The sequence below is a fragment of the Anser brachyrhynchus genome (genome assembly GCF_964034855.1).
Source record: "Anser brachyrhynchus genome assembly, chromosome: 1".
Classification (NCBI taxonomy): domain Eukaryota; kingdom Metazoa; phylum Chordata; class Aves; order Anseriformes; family Anatidae; genus Anser; species Anser brachyrhynchus.
The window spans coordinates 100194278-100219481 of NC_137694.1; the positions used below are offsets into that span (position 1 = coordinate 100194278).

The 25204-nt window shown below is 43.4% G+C and overlaps 1 protein-coding gene across 3 annotated transcripts; it reads right to left on the minus strand.

The window, feature by feature from the left end:
- On the minus strand, nucleotides 1–25188 carry CD58 (CD58 molecule). 3 transcript variants are annotated; one of them, XM_080572165.1, is made up of 11 exons: nucleotides 24633–25186; nucleotides 16289–16591; nucleotides 15385–15639; nucleotides 13787–13888; nucleotides 12888–12935; nucleotides 12643–12675; nucleotides 10805–10864; nucleotides 10084–10131; nucleotides 9714–9749; nucleotides 9472–9543; nucleotides 1–5487 (listed from the first exon to the last, which is right to left on the minus strand). In XM_080572165.1, exons 1-10 carry the CDS (start codon nucleotides 25138–25140, stop codon nucleotides 9506–9508), a joined length of 1431 nt encoding a protein of 476 aa, XP_080428291.1. In that variant the 5' UTR covers nucleotides 25141–25186; the 3' UTR covers nucleotides 1–5487; nucleotides 9472–9505. The 3 variants fall into 3 exon arrangements, with proteins under 3 accessions (XP_080428291.1, XP_080428292.1, XP_080428293.1); XM_080572166.1 differs by having other exon boundaries at nucleotides 9472–9540; nucleotides 24633–24822; XM_080572167.1 differs by lacking the exon at nucleotides 9714–9749 and having other exon boundaries at nucleotides 10069–10131; nucleotides 24633–25188.
- Between the last annotated feature and the right edge of the window lie 16 nt (nucleotides 25189–25204).

Below are 25204 nucleotides of genomic sequence, written 5' to 3' on the forward strand. Positions count from 1 at the left end.
TGTATTACACGAACTGGTTTATTTTCTGGGAGGAATTTCTACCAGTCCCTTCAAACTTTTTTGGAGCATTATTTCTCATATTAATAACAACAGAAAGAAAGCCAAGCAGGAAACAAGCTGTATGCCTGCCCTTAACACCACATACGTGACAGAGGACATCTTCGCCTGAAAACTTGTTAAAAAGCACCTAAGCAGACAGCATCATCCTGTAAACCTGTTGAAGGTGCAGTGGAGAAGAATGTTTGGCTCAGGAGCTGTGACTTAAATAAATAAATAAAGTGCTCTGGATTAAAGAACTTTTGGGAATCACTTACTGACTTTTAAGATTAAATAAAACGTGTACGTATACATCACAAAAGACACTGGAATATTTTACATCGTTATACATTTTTTTTTAATAAATTATAAAAACATATTTACAGTCAACAGTAAAAGATGGCCCAGATCTAACCTTTAATCTAAATCTCCCCTCTTGTAGTTTAAAACCATTCCCCCTTGTCCTGTCATTATCTGCCTGAGTAAGATGTCGCTCTCCATCTGTTTTTATAAGCCCTCATTAAGTACTGAAAGGTTTCAAGGAGGTCTCCTCAGAGCCTTCCAGGTTGAACATCCCCAGCTCTCTCAGCCTTTCTCCATAGGAGAGGTGCTCCAGCCCTCTGACCATCTTTGTGAAGCTTTTCATCCACCAGCACTCTCCAGTCCTCTGCAGGGCTGCTCTCAATGAGTTCTTCTCCCAGTCTGTCCTCATGTCTGGGATTGCCACGACCCAGTTACAGCACCTTGCACTTGGGCTTGTTGAACCATATTAGGTTCTCAAGCTTGTTGAGGTCCCTTTGGATGGCATCCCTTCCTTCTGTTGTATCAACTGCACCATTCAGCTTGGTGATCATAGATCCTCCTCATACTGTTAGTAACTATTAATTAGGTTTCAGTACCAGCAAAAGCACACAGGAGGAGCTTAAAAGTCCTGCAGAGCTTGTCAACAAACAAACATTTTTGTCAACAGGCTGGCCAACTTCATGAGGAAAGCTCTGAAATACGAATGATGGCAAGGGAGCCCACAACCCACAGGTAGTACTAGACAAGGGTCCAAAGTAAAAGATACAGGGTGACTGGAACCTTAGAAGAAAAAAAATGAAAAGAAGGGGCAAAAGGAGGCCCATCTCAAAGGCACATACACAAATGTATGCAGCATGGAAAGCAAGTAGGAAGAACTAGTCTTCTGTGCAAGTTTACAGACTATGACATTACAGCAAATTTCAGGCAGCTGGTAGGCAGGATCTCAGAGACAGCACTGAAGACCGAAAGAACTCAAGAAAGCCTGAAGGTCTTTAACAAAGACTTTCTCCAAGCATGAGCACAGCCTGTCCAGAGGGTCAGGAAAATAGGCAGGCAAATTGAAAGATCAGCTTTGCTAAGCAGGCAACTCCTGACACAGATTTGGCACCAAAAATTATATATATATATATATACACACACACACGCGTGTATATATATATATATATATATATGGAGACAGAATTTAGGAACACTGATGGTTCAGGTAAGGATGCTTTCAGGAAAGCCAAAACTCAACTATATCTGAGACTTTCAAAGGACATCAACAAGTGCAGGATCTGCTGCTATATTAACTGTAATCAAACAAACAAGGAAAGTGTGGGCCCATTCCTGAATTAGGTGGGTGATTTAGGGATATTGGACATGGAAGACTTAGTTAATACACCTCTTGCCTCGTCTTCATTAACAAGATCTCATAGGCTCTGAGCTTAGTCAAAGAGTTCAGGAAAAACTACCAGTCAGGGATTACCTGAGAACTTGATCCATACTAGTCCACAGGATGCTCAAGGGTGCTGTGAGAGCTGGCTGACATCACTCTGAAAGTGTTATCATCACAGGCCATGGCTATTGGGGAAGCCCCTGACAACTAAAAAAAATGAAATCGTTGCATCCATCTTAAAAAGGTCCAAAAGGTCAACCTAGAAACCTACAGTCTCCTTTGCAGCCCTGGGAGAACCACGTAACTGGTTCTTTTGGGACACATTTCTGGGCTTGTGAAGAAAAATGAGCTGGGAAGAGTCAGTTTATATTTGCCAAGGGTAAGTCATGCCTAACCTACCTGACTGCCTTCTATGACGATGAAATAACTAGACTTCACAGAATCACAAAATGGCTGGGGTTAGAAGGGACCTCTGGAGATCACCTGGTCCAACCCCCCTGCCAGGTGGGATCACCCAGAGCACATTGTGCAAGATGGCATCCAGGCAAGTTCTGAATATCATTGGAGAAGGAGACTCCACAGCCTCTCTGGGCAATCTGTTCCAGTGCTCTGTCACCCTCACAGTAAAGAAGTGCCCCTTCATATTCAACAAGAACCTCCTGTGCTTTAGTTTGTGTCTGTTGCCTCTCATCCTGCTGCTGGGCACAACCGAAAAGAGGCCAGCTCCTTCCTCCCAACACCCTCCCCTCAGATACTTACACGCATTGATGAGGTCTCCCCTCAGTCTTCTCTTTTCCAGGCTAAACAGGCCCAGCTCTCTCAGCCTGTCCTTGTGCAACAGGTGCTCCATTCATTCCTCTCATCATCTTTATAGCCCTCCTCTGGACTCGCTCCAGCAGCTCCATGTCCCTCTTGTACTGGGGAGCCCAGAACTGGACACAATACTCCAGGTGCATCCTCACCAGGGCTGAATAGAGGGGCAGCATCACCTCCCTTGACCTGCTGGCAACACTCTTCCAAATGCAGCCCAGGATACCATTGGCCTTCTTGGCCACAAGGGCACACTGCTGGCTCGTGGTCAGCCTGATGTCCACCACGACTCCCATGTCCCTCTCTGCAGAGCTGCTCTCCAGCAATTCAGTCCCCAGCCTGTACTGGTGCATGGGGTTGTTCCTCCCTATTCCTGCACTTGCCCTTGTTGAACTTCATGAGGTTCCTCTCTTTTTTTCCTCCTTCTTTTAGTAAGGATCAGGCTGAAAATGAGCCAGCAGTGCTCCCTGGCAGCCGAGGCCAACAGCTTCCTGGGATGTCTCAACAGGAGCTTAGCCAGTAACTTCAGGTTAGTGACTTATGAGGAGCAGCTGATGACACTTGATTTGTTCAGATTAGAGGAGTCTGAGGGGTGACCTCATTGCTGTCTACAATGTCCTCATGAGGGGGAGTGAAGAGGGAGGTACTGATCTCTCTGGTGACCAGTGAGAAAACATGAGGGAATGGCTTCAAGCTGCGTCAGGGGAACTTCAGATTGGATATCAGGAAAAGATTCTTCACTGAGAGGGTGGTCAAGCACTGGGACAAGGTCCCCAGGGAAGTGGTCATGGCCCCAAGCCTGTCAGTGATCAAGAAATATTTGGACAATGCTCTTAGATATATGGTTTAACTCTTAGATTGCCCTGTGCGGAGCCAGGATTTGGACTCTATGATCCTTGTGGGTCCCTTCCAACTCAGGATATTCTACAATTTCATGATTATCCCCCTCAGCACTCACTAGACTGCATTTGGAGTGGCACATCCAGTTTTTGCTCCCTTCAACAAGACAGACATCAGTAAACTAGAGCAAGTTCAGTGACGATCGACCAAGATGGTCAGAGAGTTAGAGCATTTGCATTGTGAGGAGAAGCTCACACCTGCAGAAGAGCAGTCTTTAGGGGGTAACTAACAGCAGCTTTCCCATACCTACAAGATGATCAAGTAGATGGTGACAGTTTTTTTTTTTTTTAAACAATACCCCGTGGGAAGATGAGAGATAATGGACGAAAGTTGAAACAACGGAGATTCACACTGGATATAAGGAAATAGTTTTTCAACATGGAAAGTCAGACAGTGAAAGGGGTTGACAGAGAGGCTGTGCAGTCTCCATCTTTGAAGGTTTTCAAGACCAGACTAGGTGAAGCAGAGTAACTTAGTCTTATTTCAGTGCTGACCCAGGTTTAAGCAGGCGTTTGAACTACATGAACTCCTGAGGTCCCAACTAACTTAAATTTTACCTATAATTTCTAATACTGCTATAGGCTCCTTTCTGTTGCTACTCTTCTCACCACCTCATTCGTAAAATTGAGGCCTTATCATTGCACCACGCAGGACTGATTCATTAAACATGATTGCAGGTACCAAAAGCAGACACAGAGATTTGATCAACGATTTGGCTTGAGTATTATACAGACAAGGCAGCATAGCAGAACTTGGCAATATGCCAGAAATCCCTTCCATTTCTAGCCAACCACAGCTAGAAGTCTTGAGTAATTACTTAATTACTAACAGCATGGATGCTCCTACACCACTACACAGAGGAGAATTTGATCCCTGCCTTGCAATAAATGCTCGGTCCAATAAGGAAGACAAAAAGAGAACTTTCTGATCTCTGGTTATCACTGACAAACCTTCATGATTATTTACATACACACATTTCAAAATCAACTGCAATGGCTTTCAAGCTTCAATAAACACATCCAGCATGCAGAGTTCATGAAACACGCTCCACAGCTTGATGATTTGAAAACACTAATACATGGTATTCTTTTCTCTTTGTTTCTTTTTGAGCTTCAGTATTTGTATGAGCTCAGTTTTCAAGTTTTAGTTTGCTCATGGCTGGAGACAAAAGCATGTTACTATTCTTTAGAAATGGGTAGACTGACATTCTATTGGAATAATGTGAAACAGTAGTTAAGACATAAAAGAAAGCTGAAAGTGCAAAGAATATCAAAAGTTCAAGGTCGGAAAAACAAAACAGTGTTAACAGCGGCAGGTTTGTTCTAATGCAAGAATAAATTGAGTTGTAGCTCTATCTTAAAGACAACCACCACTGGAAATGATCACAGCTTGCCAGTCTTCTGTTGACTCCATGAGATAATTTTCTTTGAGAATACTTGTCTGGATCACTGAGTTCCTGCTGGGGAACCCAAACTAGCAAATTCAAATTTCGATCCATCTGGAACTTCTGAAGGATGAACTATCTCTCTTCTGACTGTAAAATACACTGATCCAGTAGTTGCACAGAAAGCTAATTAGTTTTTGATCTATATATTTGAACGTGGATAAATAAACCATCTTTAGTATCTAAAAGGCTGCCATCTTCAAAAGGTTATTCTTGATGATCTTTCAAAGTCTCTTCCAGCCTGGGCTCTCTGATGGTTCTTTTGATGGTTCTACATAACAGTTATAAAAAAAATCCTTGGCTCTTCATTTTTTTGTTAGTAGAGTGCTGTTCATTAAAAACTGATACGGAACTGTACAGTAGAGATTGCTGCTCATGACTCAAGCTGTTTATCTTCATGCAGCATGAAGAAAAGGAGGCTATCCATTATGAGGAAAGAAAACCAAGCAGTTTTTCCTCAGCTCAACTAGCCTTCAAAACTTTTCTTTGCAGATGACTTCAGTATTTCTGGAAAACCTCCAAGAGAAAAAGATAGTGGCTCTTCCCCTGTTGAATTCTCTCCCATTAGGTCAAAACATTGTTTGGTCCACAAGTCAATTACTTATGGCGTAAGATTCTGGAACAAAAGAAAAAAATCCACAAGTAAAACATTATGTCTTCTCTTCTAGAAATTGTACTAGTTATACAAGAATACTGCAGGTTTAAAACACTAATACAGCGTGACAGTGAATTAAGACATTGCCACATGATCCTAAACAATCCAGTTACAGCAGCTTTTTCACCCATGGTTATCTGGTAGGCTCTAGCCACTTACCACACACAATAATCTGTTTAAGCTTAGAGATGCTGCTTTACAACTGGAGCAAGTTAAGAACATTTACCAGTTATTGCCAGCCATCTGCTAAGCAGCTTGCAACCTGCAAGCCTGTTCTGACTCTATGACTTTGGATCAGATAACTATGCCCTTAAGACACCACTTTTACGCCAAGATTTAGGTTTATGATCTTTATACCAGCTGTGCACAACACATCCATGCAACGCTGCTGCTATTCTTTCCACATAGTAATGGCAGGTGCTTTTGGAGGTGCGAGGTTTTTTTGTTTGTTTTGTTTTGCTTTTCTGAGGAATAAACATAGAGTTCTTATTTGACAAGCAGGGAAACTGAAGACAAAGTGAAATTACAGTGCAGGAAGTTACAATCCAGGAATTTCAAGGCTACATGCTCAGCCTAACTCACTGCATGCAACAGGCATCAACCTATAACCAGGCTGATTTTAAACAACGCATACACAAGGCCCTCTTACATCAGTGTTTCCCTGATGGTGCACACGCAGCAACAGTGTAAGGGAAATCACCTGGACATACCAAGGCACTGTGCAACTCAGTCTTTGCTCCAGTTATCATAGCATTACTTCTCTCTTCCAGCAGTCTCTAGCTCAGCATCACTCCAACCTAGGACAGGATGCCTGGAAGCAGTCTAGGAGAGCATCACATGGTGACACATGGCAATCCTCTCAATAGAGGATAAGAAGAAAGATATACCTAGTTTGGGTCTCACAGGGCTCCTGGATGGGCCTGAAATATTTTTATGGCTTGTACCCTTAAAGTCCAAGCAGGGTTACTGCCTTACCTGCAGCTGACTTACACCAGCTTGATTACGAAACTAAGGAGAGTGATAGAGGAGCCATTTCTTTTGTTTGTTTTTGGGGCGGAGGGGGAGCTGCTATTTGCTTGTATCTGTGCAGTGAGGGGGCCTGAATGAGATTACTGTTCTCTTCTCATTTTATAGCTGTGCTGATAAGCAACAGGCTTCACACTCCCCACACAACATGTAAAATGTGTCACACCGCTCGCAAACAACACCAAAAACAGTACAGCTACTTCTGACGTCTTCCTCTGTTGTGCCACACAGACACAATACAACATAACTATTACGTCAGATGAGGAGTCTTTAAGCATGACCTAGTAGCACAGCATAGAGAAGTAGGTGCCCTTTCAAAGCAGCACGTAACGTAGCCCTGGTATTTATACACTGACTACCTCATTTGGTCTTCAGTATTTCTTCACTGGCAACTCACAGGATCCAACTGAGTTATTCCAAGATAGCACAGCTTCCTTGTCAGTTAATCAGCCCTGTTTCAAGTCTGCTTCCTTGTTTCATGCCTGTTTCCTTGACAATTTCTTCTGCATCACAGAATCAATTTTCTTATCCTCATTCCTATCTCACTCCCATCCTTGCACCCATCCATGTTTCTGCACTTTCTGAGATTTTTTCCCTTTTCAACAAAGTCTTCAGCAAATATTTGAATATAATTGCTTGGCTTGTAATTTAACAGAATAATCAAAATTGGCAGAACAGAAAAATGCAGCACTCGGGTGCCACTAACTTCCACATTCCTGTACATTTTGAGAATTTTTATATTGAGTACCTACATCAGTGATCTCCAAAGTAGGGTGCACCTAGAGGGTGCAACACAAACCACTGACGTAGAAAGAAAATATTTTTGTACCACTAATAAATAAATTTTATTATCATCTAATCCCTTTTTATCTTCGATTTTTGTGCTTGTTTTATAATGTGCATAATTTATTATTAAAGTAGTACATGTATATAATTTATAAATAAATATGCATATATTGAGGGCACATGCTCAAATTATTTTACTGGTAGGATGCATAATCAGAAAAGTTTGGAGAACACTGTTCTACATCTCAAAAAGAAGAAGCCAGTATGAAACACCCACATCCGCAACTCTTAACCAAGGGCTGTATGACAGACAAAACAACGTTCTTCCTTTTCTCTTGAGGAAATGAAAATTATTTTCAGTCAATCTGCAAATTTAACTTATTTCCAAACAAAAATGCTTCAATTCACACTGGCATATAGTATGTATTTCATAAAAGCTTTCAAACCACTTTTTAAACATTTAAGTCAGATCTAAAATTTCAAAACAAAAAGTTTCTGGTGTCCCAGCTAATAAATTTGAAAACAAAACCTTTAATTTCACAAGTTTCAAAACAATTTTTTCCATCCATTCCTTTTTTCCCCTCACCCAGTTTGCTACAGCTTACCTAATTTCACATGCATCCAAAACTTTTTTATTTGTTTTAAAGAGACATTTTATTTGTCAAGTGCTTTTTAACTAGTTCTGCGTAGAACCACCTGCACTGTCAAAGACTTAAGCTCTGTGACAACAGTCCATGATCTCTGCCACCAGGCTTATTCTCAGTTAAACTGTGGTTGTCCTACAGCACGCTGAAAGCACAGCAAAGCTTTATAGTGTGAGAAAGTAACCATTCAATGCTGTTATTTTATGCATATGCTGATGGCCTGCTATCACTACAACAGCCCCCCACACGCCTCCTGCCTTCCCTCCCTCCCTCCCTCTGCATCCATCGCTGACCAGTGCCCCATCTCCTCCAGTATGCTAGGCCGGTGCTTACCAAAGCCCTTTATGATCAGATTTAGCCTGTTAATCTAGCAGAAGATAATGCAATTTGTTTTTCTGCTGGGTCAGTTTCCTGCTAACATGGCTTACGGAGGCGTGTGATAAACATCAGAGCAGGCCCAAGGAGCAAGACCTCCACTTTTAGTGATAGTAAACTGCTAGATTGGCTCAGCTCATCCTATCAGTTATAGTCTACATGGAACAATTTTCACCCATCAACACAAAAAACAAAGCTCCCTAGAGTCAGAGTAAAGCATTTACTGTAGTCAGACATCACAGTGAGTCTCTCAAACCTACAGAAGTTAATTGTCCTCACTGAAAGTTCAGAAATGGTCCTCAGTATCATCTTAACCAGCATAAGCTTCACAGACAGACCAACAATGAGAGTTTTATTACATATTTACTTATTTCTGGAAATCTTATATGACTCAATGGAAATTCTTTCTAAGCTAGCTACATGCACTTCAACTATATCCCCTGGGAGCCATCAAATTCAGATTTGGAGCGGGACTAACATGAGTCTTGATGTTCCCCATGCTGATGTACTCCAAGAAGCAGCTGTGTGACCTGACAGATGTTTTGGTGTGCACACATACCACAGAAAACAGATTGAGTGGGCAAAACAGCTTTGGAGAAGTGTAAATGGAGGCCTGCTATGCTCCCATTGAAAATACAGCATACAGAACTGGTAACTGATTAAAGGAGTTAACTAACTCAAGCAATATGAAATAACTGTAAGAAATACTGCATCGTTGCTGCCTGAATTTCACTACTAAGATGTAGCATTGATAAACTATTTCCCCATACAGAGTAATAACCAGTTTTCTCTTTCCATGTATAAAGTTCTCAGGCTCACTAGTCTGTTTACTTTGAAGAGCCTTCCCACCACAGCCTTGTAGGTTTAAAAACAAGCACAACCACATGAAAAACACAAGTTAAGTACACTTAGCATTCTTTATGACAAAAGAAAACACACCTGCACACCTAAGCAATAAGTTGTCATCCCTCCCCTCCCCATGAGTCTCACGCTGCTTTCTACTTGAGCAAAAAGGCACTGGGGACATACACAGCCTGGCCCAGCACTGCCACTAGAGCACTCTGCACCAGTCTGCATGCTCTCCTGAGGCGTGGTGAGCCTCACCATCACATACCTGATTCACAGATGGGGGAACAGGTGCTCAGATGCTAGCATTTTCCATCTTCCACATCCTGGGCAACATCTGCTAGGGTGACAGACAATGCTCAGACAATCCCAGAGCTCACCCAACTCCCCCAAGATGGAACAAGAGTAAGCCCACCAAGACCTGGGCCATTAACTGTCCGCCACAATAACAGCCCTGACCAACAGTCCCCACAGGCACAACACAAAACACATCCCCTCTTTCCTCCATACCTGGCTCCACAGTGTCCTCATGTCCCCTTCCGGATGCTGCAAAGGCCAAGCACAGAACACACTCAGAAACCCATGACACCACCCATAATTTCATATCCAGAAATGTGACGGAGGGAAACTAAAGCCCAGGGAAGGTATTTGCTCAGTGCTATTTAACAGACACAAGGATCCAGGTCTTTTTGACTTCTCATCTAGTGATTTACCCACCAACACTTACTGTTTCTAAGGCAACAAGTCTGTCTAGGCCAACAGGGGAATGGAAATCTCTGCACTGAGAACATGCTAGTATGTTTTAGACTGCCAAAGGCCATATGTAAAATTAATTCCCCCATTGTGTTGCCCTGTTTTAAGGCACCATCACACTCCTTACCTGCTTCTGTCTCTTCCTCCTCAATGTCAGAAGGTTGTATAGATGCAGCTGCAGGTAAACAGAAATGTGTGTGGAGGAAGCACGACAGTTTTCAAAATATGCAACTCTACTTTAAACTGACAATTTCATCAGTTATAGAACAAATACAGCATATTCTCCAGATGATTTGTATGTTAAACCTGTATTGAAGGCTTTGCAATTAATTTTAACTTCCCACCAACAATCACTTCAGTTCCTAAACCATAATCTGCATTATGTATCTGTTTACAGCTTTACAAAATCTTTCTGAAGTGGGTTTACTTAAAATGATTAAGCTGCACAGATTTGCCATAAGAAGCCATACAACTGAGAAGAAAATCCACATTTCCTTTCTTTACTTCATAGATTTGTCACACTAACACTGTGACTTTCTCTTTGCAGACTCAAATGTACTTTAGAATAGCCCACATTTCAATTAAAGTGTACCAGCAAAAGAACGTTTGTTTTTAAAATCTTTTTCATCTTCTTCAAACCCACCAGTAGTAGTTTCTGAACTTCAGAGATCTCTGAACCATGGGCTAGAACCATAGCTCTAACAAATATATGAAAACATCAAAAGAAAAATTAAATTATTTATCCTAAATCCTGCTGACAAGATCTTTAAGCTTTGACTTGCCCAGGGGAAAAACAAAAACAACAAAAAATACCCCCAAACTTTGTTTTCATGGCACTGCCTCCTTACCTATGTTATCATTTCCAGGCCTACCACCACCATTTACTTCAGTTTTTTCTTCCTCCCCATCTGTAAAAGCATTGACGTAAGAAATTAAACTAAACATACAGAAAATTTCTTCAAAGGTGACACGGTAGTTTACAACCCAAGAAACATCCTGCTTCAGCCTTGTATTAATTTCAGCACCTCATGTAAGATACCAGGCTGAGAATCCCACATGCAACCCCTGTTCATTCTACCCCAGAACACTCCAGAAGGGCACTGAACTCACATCTGATGGCTAGAAATTCCCCACTGAGAAAGATTTGGTCTGGTGGCCTCCGTGACAAAGGGTTTTTTAGTCTTCCCTTGTACACCCCGATCTGCTTGGGTGCTTAGGGGCTGATGATCTAGTCTGGTTCATAGGAACAGACCACAGTGGTCCCGGCACCAAGACACATATTGTGAAAGGAGAACAGACTGAAGGAGTTGTCCCCTTCCTTAGCTGATCACTGTACAGAGTTTCCCAACCCTCAATACACACACCCACAAACCAGGGAACTGAACAGTCTAATTGCTTGCTGTAAATTAAAGAAAAAAAAGGTAGAAAATGAAAAGCAGGATTAGAATGGACAGCAGGCACGTAAGTGAAGATCTGGACAGGAATACAGACAATGCTGAGAATCTGTACTTCCTGCAGAAGAGCATCATGTAAAGAAATCAGGGATGGACAGCAGACTGGTAACTAATGGAAAGATTTGAGAAGCTCCTTCACCTACTTTCTCCTTGCCTCATCTTGGCTGTTACAAGAAGACAGGCATGCAAAAAAATGAGTACAAGCGAATCAAAAGGCGCTGTTAACAGATTTTTTTTTTCTCCTGAAACAACTAGAAGGGATTAGAGAAAGAAAGAGAGACAATTGCAACTTGGCCCACAGGAGATAAGCACGCACCATAGTCTTTCCTTTAGCACAACAAAAGCAAGGATCAGGCAGTTCTGCACAACTGACTAGCAACATATATGTCTTCGCCAGTGCTTAGATAGGTTTTCAAGATATAACCAAGGTAAACTAACAGCAAACTCCAGCCAGTCTGGTGTGATAACACCAGTCATCATTATATTTACAGTCATCATTATAATTCGTGCTAAATGCACAGCAGCAACTTCCACCCCCTGGAAATACCAGCATTCCTAGTCAAATTCCATGCACAGAGAAAAAGGCTGGTGGCCCAAATTCCAAGACAAGCCAGCAAGACATTTCCATAGGGACATCACTTATTCCCAATGTATTACATTCACGCCTAGCCCTAAGCACTTGATATGAATACTGGGTTAAAAAAAAACAACAATCAAATTTCTGAAAGAAAAAGTGTATATAAAAGGGGCAGGCACATAAGATTAAAAGAGAAGAAAAACCATCCTCATTTCAGCACACAAGCCAGTTCTAATCAACCAGTCAAAAAGACTGCTTTATAGCGTGCAAGTTTCCATCCCTAATCCTGAGGCCGGTCCCCAGTCTCTGTTGTCAGAAACAGAATTCACCCCCAGAGAGAGCTGCTGATCAGGCAACGCTCAGGCCGCCTCCTGTCAGTAATTCTGCCAGCCCCACTAACACATGCACTAAGTGCAAAGCGATTATCTGCTACTGGCCCTCAACTGAGACTCTGAGGTTGAGTGTGCTCACACTGAAAATCACCTCAAAAACATACACATGGCAAAAAAGGAAGGAGCAGATCACACTCCTTGTTACAACCAACAGGTGATGTGAAAAAGTAAAAAAAAAAAAAGCAGCACTAAACCACAAAAGTATTTATAGGAAGAAATATTTGTGGACTGTTAATGGCAATGACCTGAAACAGGTTTCTTACCTGCGCTATGGTGTCCAAGTAGATGTTGATCTCCTATAATAAAATACATATATATATATATTGAATGTGTATTGATGACCTGTAAAAAACATCTATACTCTGTAAAACAGCTAAGGCCTATAAGAAAACTTATTTCTTTATCTGTCAAATGAAAGACTATATGCTACCAAAAAAAATGACAAGTTGGGACTAAATTAAAGCAGTAGTCTGATTTCCAAACATTTGTGACAGTCCAGCTCTCTTACCTGGAGTACTCCTCTGATCAGCTCCTCCTGTTCCAGATTTAGCTCTTTCTGTACCAAAAAAAAGGAAAATATCTGGAGATATCACACGGAATTAAAGTTTTGTGCTTTTGGACCACTAGCTGACAGCCTCCATCCCCCAAAACGAGGCACAGCAAGTTGATTTTCTAGAATTGTCAAGAGAAGTGTGGTCAAACCTTTGTTGTTTCAAGGGAAAAACAGTTGAACTGTTTCAAGTCTAACTGATGGCAGGTATGAGCGACATCCCCCATGGGTTGATATCAAGCATAATATTGTTTAACATCAACGACATGGACAAGGGCACAGAAGGCAGCCTAAGCAAATTTGCAGATGACATCAAACTGGGGAGAGCAGGAGATATGCTGGAGGGCAGGGCTGCCACTGAGAGGGATTTCAACAACCTGGAGGAACATGCTGGCCGAAAACACGTGATGTTCAACAAAAAGCAAACGTGTAGTTGTGCATCTGTTGCAATCACCCCATGGAAAAGTACCTCATTAGCTCTACCTGGCTAGAAAACATCTCTGCAGAAAAGAACCCAGACCTGCTGAATAACAGAGCTGAGCATCAGTCAGCAATGTGCATGTGCAACAAAAGTCTACCATAATACTGGTCTACCATATACTCGTCTGAGAAAAATATGCAAGTACAAACTAGTGTTTCCCAGTACACAAAGCCTAGCATCTGAGTGCAGAAAAGTTCAGTATATTAGCTCCCTCAAATTTACTAATCTTTGTCTAAGTTGTACTTGTTTCTACATTGTTTCTACATGTTTCTAATTACAATACATCCCATGGTCAGAAACTTTCATACGTTCTACAGAACTTTTATCAACATAATCTCAAAGCACGTTGAGCTCAACTAAGAAATGCCATACATACTTCTTTTGAACATGTATAATAGTAGCCCAGTTCCAACGAAGGCAGGACAAACAAGAAAAGCAGTAATAAGCCCAGGTCTGCTTCTTTTTTGATATCCGTATCCTTTAAAAAAGCAAAATAAATTACGATTGATTAGTTAAAATGCAACATTTTAAGGTGATACACATCTCAGTAGAAATAATATCCCATGTACATTTTATAGCTATTTAATTTTTAAAAAGTAAGCCCAAGAAATTAATGCTCCAGAGTTAGTTATTAGCAAAACCCTAAGCCAGCTCCAGAAGAGTCACACGGTAACTAACTCAGTTCAGTGAAGGCACATCATCACGTGGAAGGTGATGGCTCTTCCATTTTTTTGCCTATGAACAGCCAAGCCAGATCTCAGACAAATGAAATTTCAGCAAATCTGTCATTTCTAACAGGTTTCTAGCACACAACTCCAGTGAAGGAGGGAGAATTCCCTATTGTAAAACTAGGGAAATTACTTTTGCACAGAAGTGGAAAATTTTGTTGGTCAGGAACTGCCTTACACGCCCCACAAACCAGATGGTGCCAAACGTTCTCATTCCAGGTTAAAAATGGAAGCCTCCAGCTGACCTGCAGCTCAGCTGAGGCTGGCCCAAAGCAATAAGCTAAAGAAGGAAAATTCTCCCGTCTCCTTTCTATATCTGTCTGTGAAGGACAAAAAGAATCATGCTTGCTGACTAATGTGCATGGTAGATGAGAACTGACTTTGTCTAATGGCTGCTTGCTGACTCACTCGAAGCGACCGACTAGTTTCACAGCATGGAAAGCGGTACAAAAAACACCAGAGTCACCAGCGTTAATTACACAAAGCCAGAGTGTTCAGAAGAGAACTTTTAAGAGCACAGAAAACATTTCTCCTCTCGGGTGGTAGTAAGTGGAACAACATTTGGCTTGCAGATGGTCATCAGTGGTGTTCCGCAGGCCTCAGTTCTAGGGCCAGTTCTGTGGAGGCTGAGAGGTGACCCCACGGCTCTCTGCAACTCCCTGAGGAGGGGAAACGCAGAGGAGGTGCAGCCTCTGCTCCTGTCACCGATGATGGGATGCATGGGAAGGGCACAACGCTGCGCCAGGGGAGGGTCAGACTGGACGTCAGGGAAAATTTCTTTCCCATGAGGGTGCTCAAACCCTGGAGCAGGCTTCCTGGAGAGGTGGTTGATGCCCCATGGCTGTCAGTGTTCGAGAGGCATTTGGACAATGCCCTGTGTAATATGTTTTAACTTCTGGTTAGCCGTGAAAGGGTCAGGCAGTTGGACTAGATGATTTTTGTAGGTCCCTTCCAACTGAACTATTCTATTCTATTCTCCAGGCATCTCCCTCTATCACTCATTTCAAGTCCAAGCTGAAGGTTTTATTTTACTGAGATCCCTACAAGAAGTTTCTTTCCGGGAGATCAAACTATCAACATAGTACCTTTCATCAACCTTTAAACACACTTGTAGCAGACAAAAGGCTTCTGATGCTTTTTAGTCTTTCAATTCAGCTTTCTGAGAAGTCAACAGAAATCTTAGTCAAAATCCATGCTATTTTCCAATTCAGCCTCTTAGAATTGCACATACAACCCAACCCATTACCTTGATAAGTTGGAAAACACTGACTCAAAGCGATTTCGGAGCTCTTTTTCATTTCGAAGTATTCAATGAAACATGCAGCTTTTCCCCCAGTATCAACATCCCCTTTATGGATCACAACATCCTGGACAGAGAAAGTGGTTGCTATGCCAGTGATCTTCCAACTATAATTCAGAGGCTTCTGGAAATTTGCTGTACATGTTAGCATGACGTTGTCATCACTCAAGTTGCAACCTATTTGAGGTTCAGAAGGGGGAGCTGAAAGGAGAAAAAACATGCTGTATTACTTCGGTTGTACACTGCCTTGAGTTTTAGCACAGGACAAGGGTTGGAGCAATATTAGCAGAAGAAAAGCACATAGGTAAAAATGCTTTTTTTGGGTGGGGGGGGAAGCACACGTGTGTAAGAGGAACGTATTTCTAAAAGCGGCCCTGTTCCTGGTTCTTCAATGCCTAGGTTTGATACTCCTCATGGTTTGTTGTCAGTAGGTTTGATATACGCACTAGTCAATTATCTTTCCCAAAGACGACTAGTGAAGCTGCGCAGACCTGCACAGTACAATGTCACAAATATTTAAAGATACGACATGCCTGCAGAAGCATCTTTAGTAGAGGTATACTGCTTAGGGTAACTTGGTCAGCTTGCTCAAAGAGCTTGATTTTCTCTCTGAACCTACACAGCGTACCACTCACCCACATTCTGAACACCATGCCAAGGTGAGCAACAATGGGCACAACTTAGATGCCACCTTTGAAAATTTGTTTAAAGTGTCTCAGAGACTTAACAATGGAGACAAACAGTCCCCCACTCTTTGTTTGCTTCTCTGACAAATAAACACTCCCCTTCCTAGCCTTCTTAAAAGGGAATAAAGCGGTGCAAATTCTTTGTGCAATTCTTCCATACTTACCTAACACAGTGAGTCTAAAGGTTAAGAAATCACTTCTTCTATCATTAAAAATAAGTTCTAAAGTGTATGTTCCATTATCACTGTTCTTCAGTTTAAATATGGTCAAGTTCCCACTCTCCTTGTTAAGCAAGCTTCTACCCTGGAGAAAATTAAAATATGTTGGTTCGCCTTGCCCTTCCCATTCAGCCACTTTGTCTTTGTTTTTCGTCCAAATAGCTTCGTTTATTTTTTTGTCTGATTTTACTGGAAAAGTAAAATTTTCTCCTGAAATGCCAAACACTTCCTCTTCACAGTAGATGTGTGCTATAGGGAAAAAAAAAAAGGTTGCTTTAACATTTTTTTAATAAACTATTACTTGACCAATGCTGTATGCACTGTTACATTTCAGTTTATCATATAAATTCAAACGGAGGTTAAAAGCACATCACTGATGTTGCGAAGTATGTGTTAGTTAAGAATTACCCAAACCCAGCCTGTCTTCACAACCATGACAGGCATTAGAAATGGATCCAAATCCCACACCCTGATCTCAGGTATAGTCATTGTCCCAATCTTCTTCCTTATCCTAAGCTCCTGTATGTTTAGTACCTTCCATCTATTCATCTGAATTAAGCCTCCTGCCCACGGTCTGGTGAAACAGATAAAATGAAGATTTTGCTGGCGACAACAATTCTATCTCAGCATCTTGTTGCAGAAAGCTGCAGAAAACTGCAATTTTTCCAACACTTCGTAATTTAGCTGAATATTCACAGAGTAAAAAGCACACTTCTGACACAAAATTGCTGCTCCGTTCAAAGTGCCTGCTCTGAAATCAAGAAGATACTTCGGAATCCCTTTGAAAATGTCACTTAAGCCAGCTCATTTCACAGCCGACACATGCAAAATGGCAACCTGACCTCTGAGAGTCTAGCAGAGCTGCAAGCATAGAACGGGAGCTGTGCCGAGATCTCAGCTGCTGACTACCAGTTTTGAGTCAATCATAATCTGCTGCAAAAGTCTAGACATTCAATAGAAACGAACAAAAAGAAAAAAAAGATATGAGGGATAAGAGATTTTCCCCAACTTTTCTTAAAAAAAAAAAAAGAAAAAGGGTTACCTTTGTGAAAATCATCTACTGATCTAACAGACGAGACCAAATTTTGCGGTGGAAAAGGGATGCTTTAAGATTAGCTGCTAGCTACAACAGGATTAGAGACAGGGGAGGCAGGGAGCCCTCTGCAGGGCCTCTGTGCCCCTGCTTGTCTTCAGCAATCACCTCCTGCTCTCAAGTAGCTCTGAGTGGCTCTTAAAATCGCAAGACTATTGCCATGGCAGTAGCGTATGTCCATATAGATAAAAACAAGTCAACAGTCAGATCAAGCTACGCTTGCATTAAGGACTCAGATTCACGGCATGAATACTTAGTAGTGCTCATAAATCAACGCAGACACTACGGCTTTATTACATCAAAAGAGCAGATCTCTTCCCTTCACTGCGTAGGAGTCCAGAAAGCAAGCTGTGGCCCATCTTGCTCCGCATCTTATCTCATCTAATCTCGTGTCCAAACAAAAACAAACCAGGAGGTCAGCCAGGCCAGTCCTTAAGAAGACTGGGTTTCCAGCTGGTGAAGAGCAATGCTTACCAGTGTGTTATGTGTCCTGCTCCTCTGCCTGGAGCCACACCAGGGAATCAAAGACTTTCTCAGACAAGAGGTGGAAGGCAAGAAATGGGAAAGACATTTCTATGTGCCTGGGTAGAGAACTGCACACACAGGTCTTCTCCGTGCCTTTCTTCTCACGGACCACCCAATTTGTTTGCAATTCACCCATGAACATACTCTTCTCACGCTATTAGTTTATACTGCTTGTTATCTGCACCTGTGCTGTGGCCTTTTCCAAGCATGGGAACTGGAGAACTAGGCAGAGTAAAGAGGGCTCAGGTATCACTTCCACTCCTTTTTAACACAACCCACCTCTCTTTCTTTGTCTTCTGTCCCATTCAGGCCGATATAAACATCTCACTTGCTCCCACTGCTCCAGTATGAGCACTTCTATTCACCCACCTCAATTATCAACCTCCAGAAAAGAGAACCCAAGAGCTCCAACATTTGTGTATGGAGAGCACAAGAAGGTGGGATGTGGAAGCACTGCTGTGATCTGATGAAGCCTGGAGTCTTCTTCAAGACTCTTGTTTTATACAGACGATTTCGGCAATTGCATTTTCCTCAAGAAGTCCTCTCTCACTGCCTAGGGAGAAGAAGAAGTGGAGAAGTCCCTGCTCTAGCCACTGGGAAATTCTGCCTCTCAGTAACAGACACGACCAAGCTGTGGTGGCTCAATATTGCAGCACGCACAAGCCAAGGCACGGTGGCTGCTGCCAAGAGCAAGCTAACACAGCTCTCTTTTGGGAGCAAAGCAGCCGTTTGCTGGGGGCACGGGACGTGAGCAAGGACAGCCAGCACTGCTCAGCCAAACACCCACAGCTTCCTAAGCCCAGGTGCCGATGCAGGGCAGCTCTCCACATCTTTGCTGTCTTTCAGTTAGCTGTAAGAGCCAGGCTGGGGTTAGGAGGGTAAGATGTTTCTTCTTCAAGCCCAGAAATGAAACTGGAGGAATGCAGAGCTGAAAGGAAGACACATTCTCCCTCCACAAAGGCTGGACAGCACAGAGCCAGAGCTCCTGCCCAAGGACACCCAGGGCTCCCAGGAACAAGAGAGGGAAGAGCTTATTCTTACAGGAGAGCCTTCACCTCCTCCTGGCTAAAACCAGGGATCAGCCAACTTTACTTCCCTGCTCTAGCGAAAACATAAATCAACCTACCACTCAATCCTGCCAGCTTCCTTTTTACAAGGAACTCATACCTCACACCAGAGCACTGCGCAACGTCTCCACCACAGCTCTCAGAGCTTCTACAGAAAGCACGAGTCATCGTATGTTTTCTAAATCCCCCTCGTCTCTACTTCATGCAGCATGGGAACGGATGTCCCACTCCACTCCACTTAAGCCCTCGAGCAGGAGCAAGCTGGGAGAAGTAGCAGCCCGTCACTTTCTCGTTCACTCTCTTTTCGGAAGCCTAGAAGCACGAATGGTGTTTCTCTGCTTCCTCTCAACATGTTCTGTTCAGAAGGAATACGGAGAACTTAACATCCCATTTATCCGCAACAAATGCTTCGTTATTGTATTGGTCTACCTGGTTTCATTTTCTTCACTACTTTTCTCGGAACTATGTAAAGCTTAGATATTTCAGAGAACAGCCATAAGCCAATTTCTTTTTTTGTTGTTTAATTATTATTTTAATGCCATCGTTACAATCTTTCTGGTCTCAAGTACCTATCTGAAATGTACGTACGTGTATTTTAGGTCTCTATAAGCAGCAGCTATCAAGACCTCTGCACATGACTCAGAGAAGGACTAGGTGGATCCCAGCAGAGCTCAGGGACAAGCAAGATGGTGAAAAGCCTGGTGGTGCCAAGGACTAGTCAATCCTGGGTATTTCCACCAAAATAACCGGAGGAATGGGGAAGGCAGAGGGCTAAAATACCAGCTCTTCCAGAACAATGGTGCCACCAGCATCAGACACCAGCTCGGTCAGGCTGTTCAGGTTCACAGTTTAAGATTTGTGAATTGAGTGGAAGGTGATAATCTCTGACAACTTTTGTCATTTTATTTCAAAATACATACACATATTTTTATAATAGCAATACTTTTCAGTTCCTCTCCCCTCTTCCACTCGCACCTCGCAGATCCCTCAGCTCCCCCTCAGTTTCCTCCCCGTGCCTCTTCCACTCCCGTTGTCCTCTCATTATTTCTCCAGTCTTACTCCTCCTCCTCCCCATCGTGGTCACTGCTACCATGCACTCGCGTATTAGGTCTGCTTGGCACGGAGAGAACTTTCTTCACGGCAGCCCAAACGGTGCTGTATATTAGGTTTGGGACCAAAAGAGTGTTGATAACACACACCAATGTTTTAACTATTGCAAAGCAGCACTTGCACAACAACAAACCTCTCTTTCTCACTTTCTCTGCATCATTTGGGGTTTCTCTCCCCCCCTTTTATTTTTTCCTTCACTTACTAAATTGCCTTTATCTCATCTCATGCATCTTTCTTGCTTTTGCCCTTCTGGTTCTCTACCCCATACCACAGAGGGGGAGTGAGCAAGCAACTGCGTGGGGACTCCACCACTTTCAGATCCCTACCCATCTCTGACTCATCTCTGGCAAAGCAGCTGAAAACTTCAAGTTTTACCCCTGAATTAAGGACAGGATCCGACTAACCCAAAATCGTGCAGCCCAGGTCTGTTTCTTCAAAGATCTGAAACGGGAGCTCTGAGCCAAGTACTGTGCACATCTCAACAGGGATACTGATGGTGCACCTGTAGGAAGTTTTCCTCAACTTTAAAACTTTGGCTATTGATACAAAAGTAAGGAGATGCTTCTAAAACTTCTTTTTTTTTTTAGAAGTATCCTCGAGGCTACATTTCCAAGCTGGAAAGGCTATTCCTCTCTGTGAAGGTGTGGACTCTCACTTTCGTGGTAACTTTTCTTTTTGCCAAAGCATTACTTTAGCTTATTCCTACAGAAGTCTGTTCATTCCACACTAAACAAACCTATCAATAGAAATACTCCATTTCTACTCAGATGCCTTTAAACGGGCATCTTTAAGCAGACCGTCACCAGGGCCAATACAGCAGGTGTCAGCGAGAGAAAAACATCCACGAGGTCGCCAGCCCTTCAGGCAGTCTGGCATCTTGCAGCCGTGCGGTACAGTGGTTAACGCCGCGGTCAGTGCCTGCGCTCGCACCCCTCTCGCACTCGGTAACGTAACAGGGAGGGGAAAATCCTGGTGTAACGGCCTAGAAACACATGGCATTACTAGCAACCCTCGCCTACTCGCGGTTCTCACCGTCATCCTGGCTCACGCCGAGTTTTCACTTCTGCTAAGTGAAGTAACTCGCCGTGCTGCCTCTGGCTACCAGGCGCACAGGTAGTACCGCAGCCCCGGAGGCGACGATTTAACCAGAGCTTTTAAGCAGGGGTGGGGAAGTTTTGCATCTTTTTGGTCTTTGCAAGAAATTCAGAACTTCCTCTGTTTATTCGGGAGGAAGGTAACCGGAACTACGAGACCAGATGCCTGCTTCGCACAGGTGACTGGAAAATATTTTTCTGTTCCTACTATTGAAAACTGCTTAACATCTGTGCTAGCAATCTTCTGAAGTAAATACTTCCCAGAAACAACTTGAATTTGTCCACCCATTCATCCCAACACCTCGTGACTCCTCTCAGGGAATAGAAAGACGGAGCAAAAAAATACCAAGCAGTTACGGATTTTTTATGATCATAGAGCGTGTATTTGTGTGTGTGGAAAAAGAAAGGGAAGAAATTTTAAAGCTACAATAAGAAAAACTGGTCAAACTCCTTAAGGAGGAAGAAACAAAAAGCCACACTGAAGGTAAGCTTTTTTTTGGGGTCAGTTGCTTTTAGAGGAAGTAAAAAAATAAAATAAAAATTAGCATTGCTAATAAATATCTTTCTGTGAGCCCACGATCAACAGTGTACAAGGTAACTTCTGCTCTCATGCAAACCACACTGTCTCTCCTTAGCCCAATTTGCGTAAAAGAAGTTGGACTGGAAAATGAAGCATTAAAAGGAACCCAGCAAAACAGAGAATTCAAAAACAATCATGCTGCTTAAATAATATTTAATTAAAAATAATATTTAAGTTAATTAAAAATTAAGTTAATTAAAAAATAATATTAAATTAATTAAAATTTTTGAAAAATCAGTAATACTGAATTGATGCTCAGGGCACTGAAAGTTTCCCGGCTTTCAGAAGAGCCTCGGGGCAGGTATAAAATGCTTCTAACTCTTCTAGTTCACTCATCCAGTTCTTCACCATCATATCCTCTGCTTTTGGGGTGAAGTCCTGACCCTGCTAAAGTCAGCAGAGGCTTGGCTGCTGTCTGCAGCTCAGCGCAGCGTCCCCACTAGTGTGAGAGCATTTATCCAGTGTGTGAGCCATTTATCCACCTCACATAGGCAGGGTACAAAGATCTCTCTGTGGTTCCTGCAACAAGGTGCAGGGTTTGGGCCACAGTCACTACTACCACCTTTTTTTTCCTCCTTATACGCCCTCTCTGGGATTCCGCAACTGAACAGAGTTTGGGCTTGAACTTTCAATGACTGATTTTAGACCCATCAAAACCACTCTCCTCCAAAGTCCTTCATGGCCTCAACGTGATCTTTACTCTTGAAGCATCGTATTACACATCTGTGGCTTTATCAGACAAAAGCCCAACCTGGCAGGGACTTGTGAAAAGCAGCAATCCCTACATGTTGAGCAGGGAGTCTGAAGATGCCGAAGCCCAGCTGCATGTCACAGGCTGCCCACGGACAATGGAGGAGCAAGCCTTCAGGAAGGATTATGCTCTGTGCGTCTTCCTCCTTCCCTCTTCCGGATTATCTGGAGACATGAAACTAGAGGCGCAATACTTTGAACCTGGGCGGAGGGATGGAAGGGGTGGGATCCAGGAGACGAGGGTGGACGGGGGAAAAGGCGCCACAAATAGCATACTGGTGTGACGACTGTTTGCAAGACCAGAAACTTGTGTGCCAAGAGAAAGTGTGGCTACACAAAAACTTGCACGCCAAAGACTTAACTGCGTGCACTTGGGCACACTAGTCTGACTTTTGAAGTTTTGATTTTCTTATATGGGTATGGCAGGTTGTTTTACCTTTACAAAATCTGCGTGCAGCAGTAAAAACATTTACACATAGGCAACAACGATAACGTAATCATACAAGCAAAAAGAGGGTGTGAAATCTGGCCAAGTAATTTAGTCTCCACCAGCAGAGAGTTTCTATTTGTACTCCCAATCTCTTATACTAATCAACTAATACAGAATTATAGAGAGGAAAGAAAAACAGCTCGCTATGATTTTTTCCCCTCAAAGAAGCGTATTATTGTATTAGCAGCCACACTTACCCTCTCCTATTGCCTAATTAGCATCATCTCTTCTTTACACCTCCTCTTCTTTTAAACTATACATTGTTTGGGAATTTGGACTCTCATTTGCTCAGTAAGTCTACAGCACCTGGACCCCGATGCCCAGACTACCTGTGGCATGCCAACTTACTTTCTGTAAGATACCAATGCACCTTCACAAAGGAAAAAACAAAAAGATGTACAAATGTACAAGAAGATATTCTATTACTCATGCATTACTGACACTCATTTAGAATTTTATATTCAAAGTAGTTGTAGATCAGATGAATAACTTGGGAAATAGCGTTAAGGCTCAAATCCTGCCATCGCATGCAGAGAAAGTCCTGCAGGTGTACAGCATCTCAGCTTCTCCACTGGTCCCCTGCTCTCTGAAGGTCTTGGCTGCAGAACAGTATCGTGCAGTCGTAATTAAACAACAGAAGCTTCTTGAACTTCTGGAATAGCATGGGAGGAAATCTCAGGCACTTGTTCTGAACACTCAGTAACACAACCTACTGCTTAGACCCCCTTTTCTTAAAAAGGAGATGTAATACATTCTATTTTAGGCACATCCAGGAAACTCCCAGAGCAACAACAACAAAAAGCCACAGACTAGAGGAATGACAAAAAAAAAACAATAGAAATGGAACAGTCCGTGCTGCTTGGCGCAGATAGCATGAGCAGCTACTGTCGCTGATGGAACTTCGTAAATCCACCTTTAATTTCACAAATGGATGAGTTTTGATTGTAAGTTTCATGTTCACAGCTCTAGGCAAGTTCCCTGCTCCCCAGGCACACAGGTGCCATTTGGACTAAGAAGGCTTTCACTTAGTAATTCACCACAAGCGAGTATTAATAATTTACTTCACAAAATGGAATGGATGGAAAGGAATGGAAAGGAACGGACAAAGAAATTGGATGTTTTTTTCCTTGAGAAAGAAGACACACAATACAAAATACGCAGCAGTTTCGTAGGCAGGGATGACGAGAATATATATATATATACATAGCTGTGTGTGTGGATTTTTGTTCTTTAAACAAACGAGCCTATATTTCTGAACTGCTGAGCACCGCAGAACTGGGGACGAGCGCGGCGGCAGAGCCCAGCAGCTCGCCCCGAAACGCCTGCTTCGGAAGAAATTAACTCATCGCCGGCGGCTCTGCCCTCTTGCACCCTTCCCTCACCGTAACCTCCACGTTTACAGCAAGCCCGAGACCCCCAGGCACCCCGACGCCCACAAACGACGGCGTCAGGTGCCTGGCGACGGGGGGGGACCAGGCTTTGCCCACCGCTGTGAGGAAGGGGAGCAGCCAACGGGGCGGCGCCGCGCCTCCCGCCACCCCGGCCCCCCGGAGGGGTCCCGGCCGCCCCCTGACTACTCACCCAAGAGGGAGCAGACGACCAGCAGCTTCTCCAGCCCCCGCAGGGCCACCAGCTTCATCGCTGCTCTACCCCCCAGCAAAGGCGGAGAGCAAACGGAAATGTCTGCCACCACCGCCCGCCCAGGCCGCCCGCCTCCCGGCACGCCCCGGCGGCCCTGCCCTTCACCGCTGGGCCGCTGGGTAGTGGCGGCTCCTGGGGAAACGCCTGCCCCCAGGAAACGGGAGGGGGTGGCCCCTGGCCGGCTGGGGGCTGAGGAGACGGTGTGAACACGGTCTGGGGTGAGTGGGCTCAAGCTGAAGCCCACTGCCCTAAAATCCGAGCCCCGGTGAGGCTCCAGGCTGCGCGCCGTCACCTTAGCACTGCCCCAGGGGGGTGACCAGAGGTGGCCCTTGTTCCTGAGCTGAGGGAAAGCCAAAAAGTAAAAGAGAAACCAGCTTGGACTCCTAGGGGTTTCCTTGGCTGGCAGCTGCTCAAAAGCCCATTCAGAAAACTCAAACAAACTTAACATTCCCCTTCATTCGTGGCTGGCCTTTCACGCTACAACGTGTTAGTAAGGAAGAAAGGGAAAATAC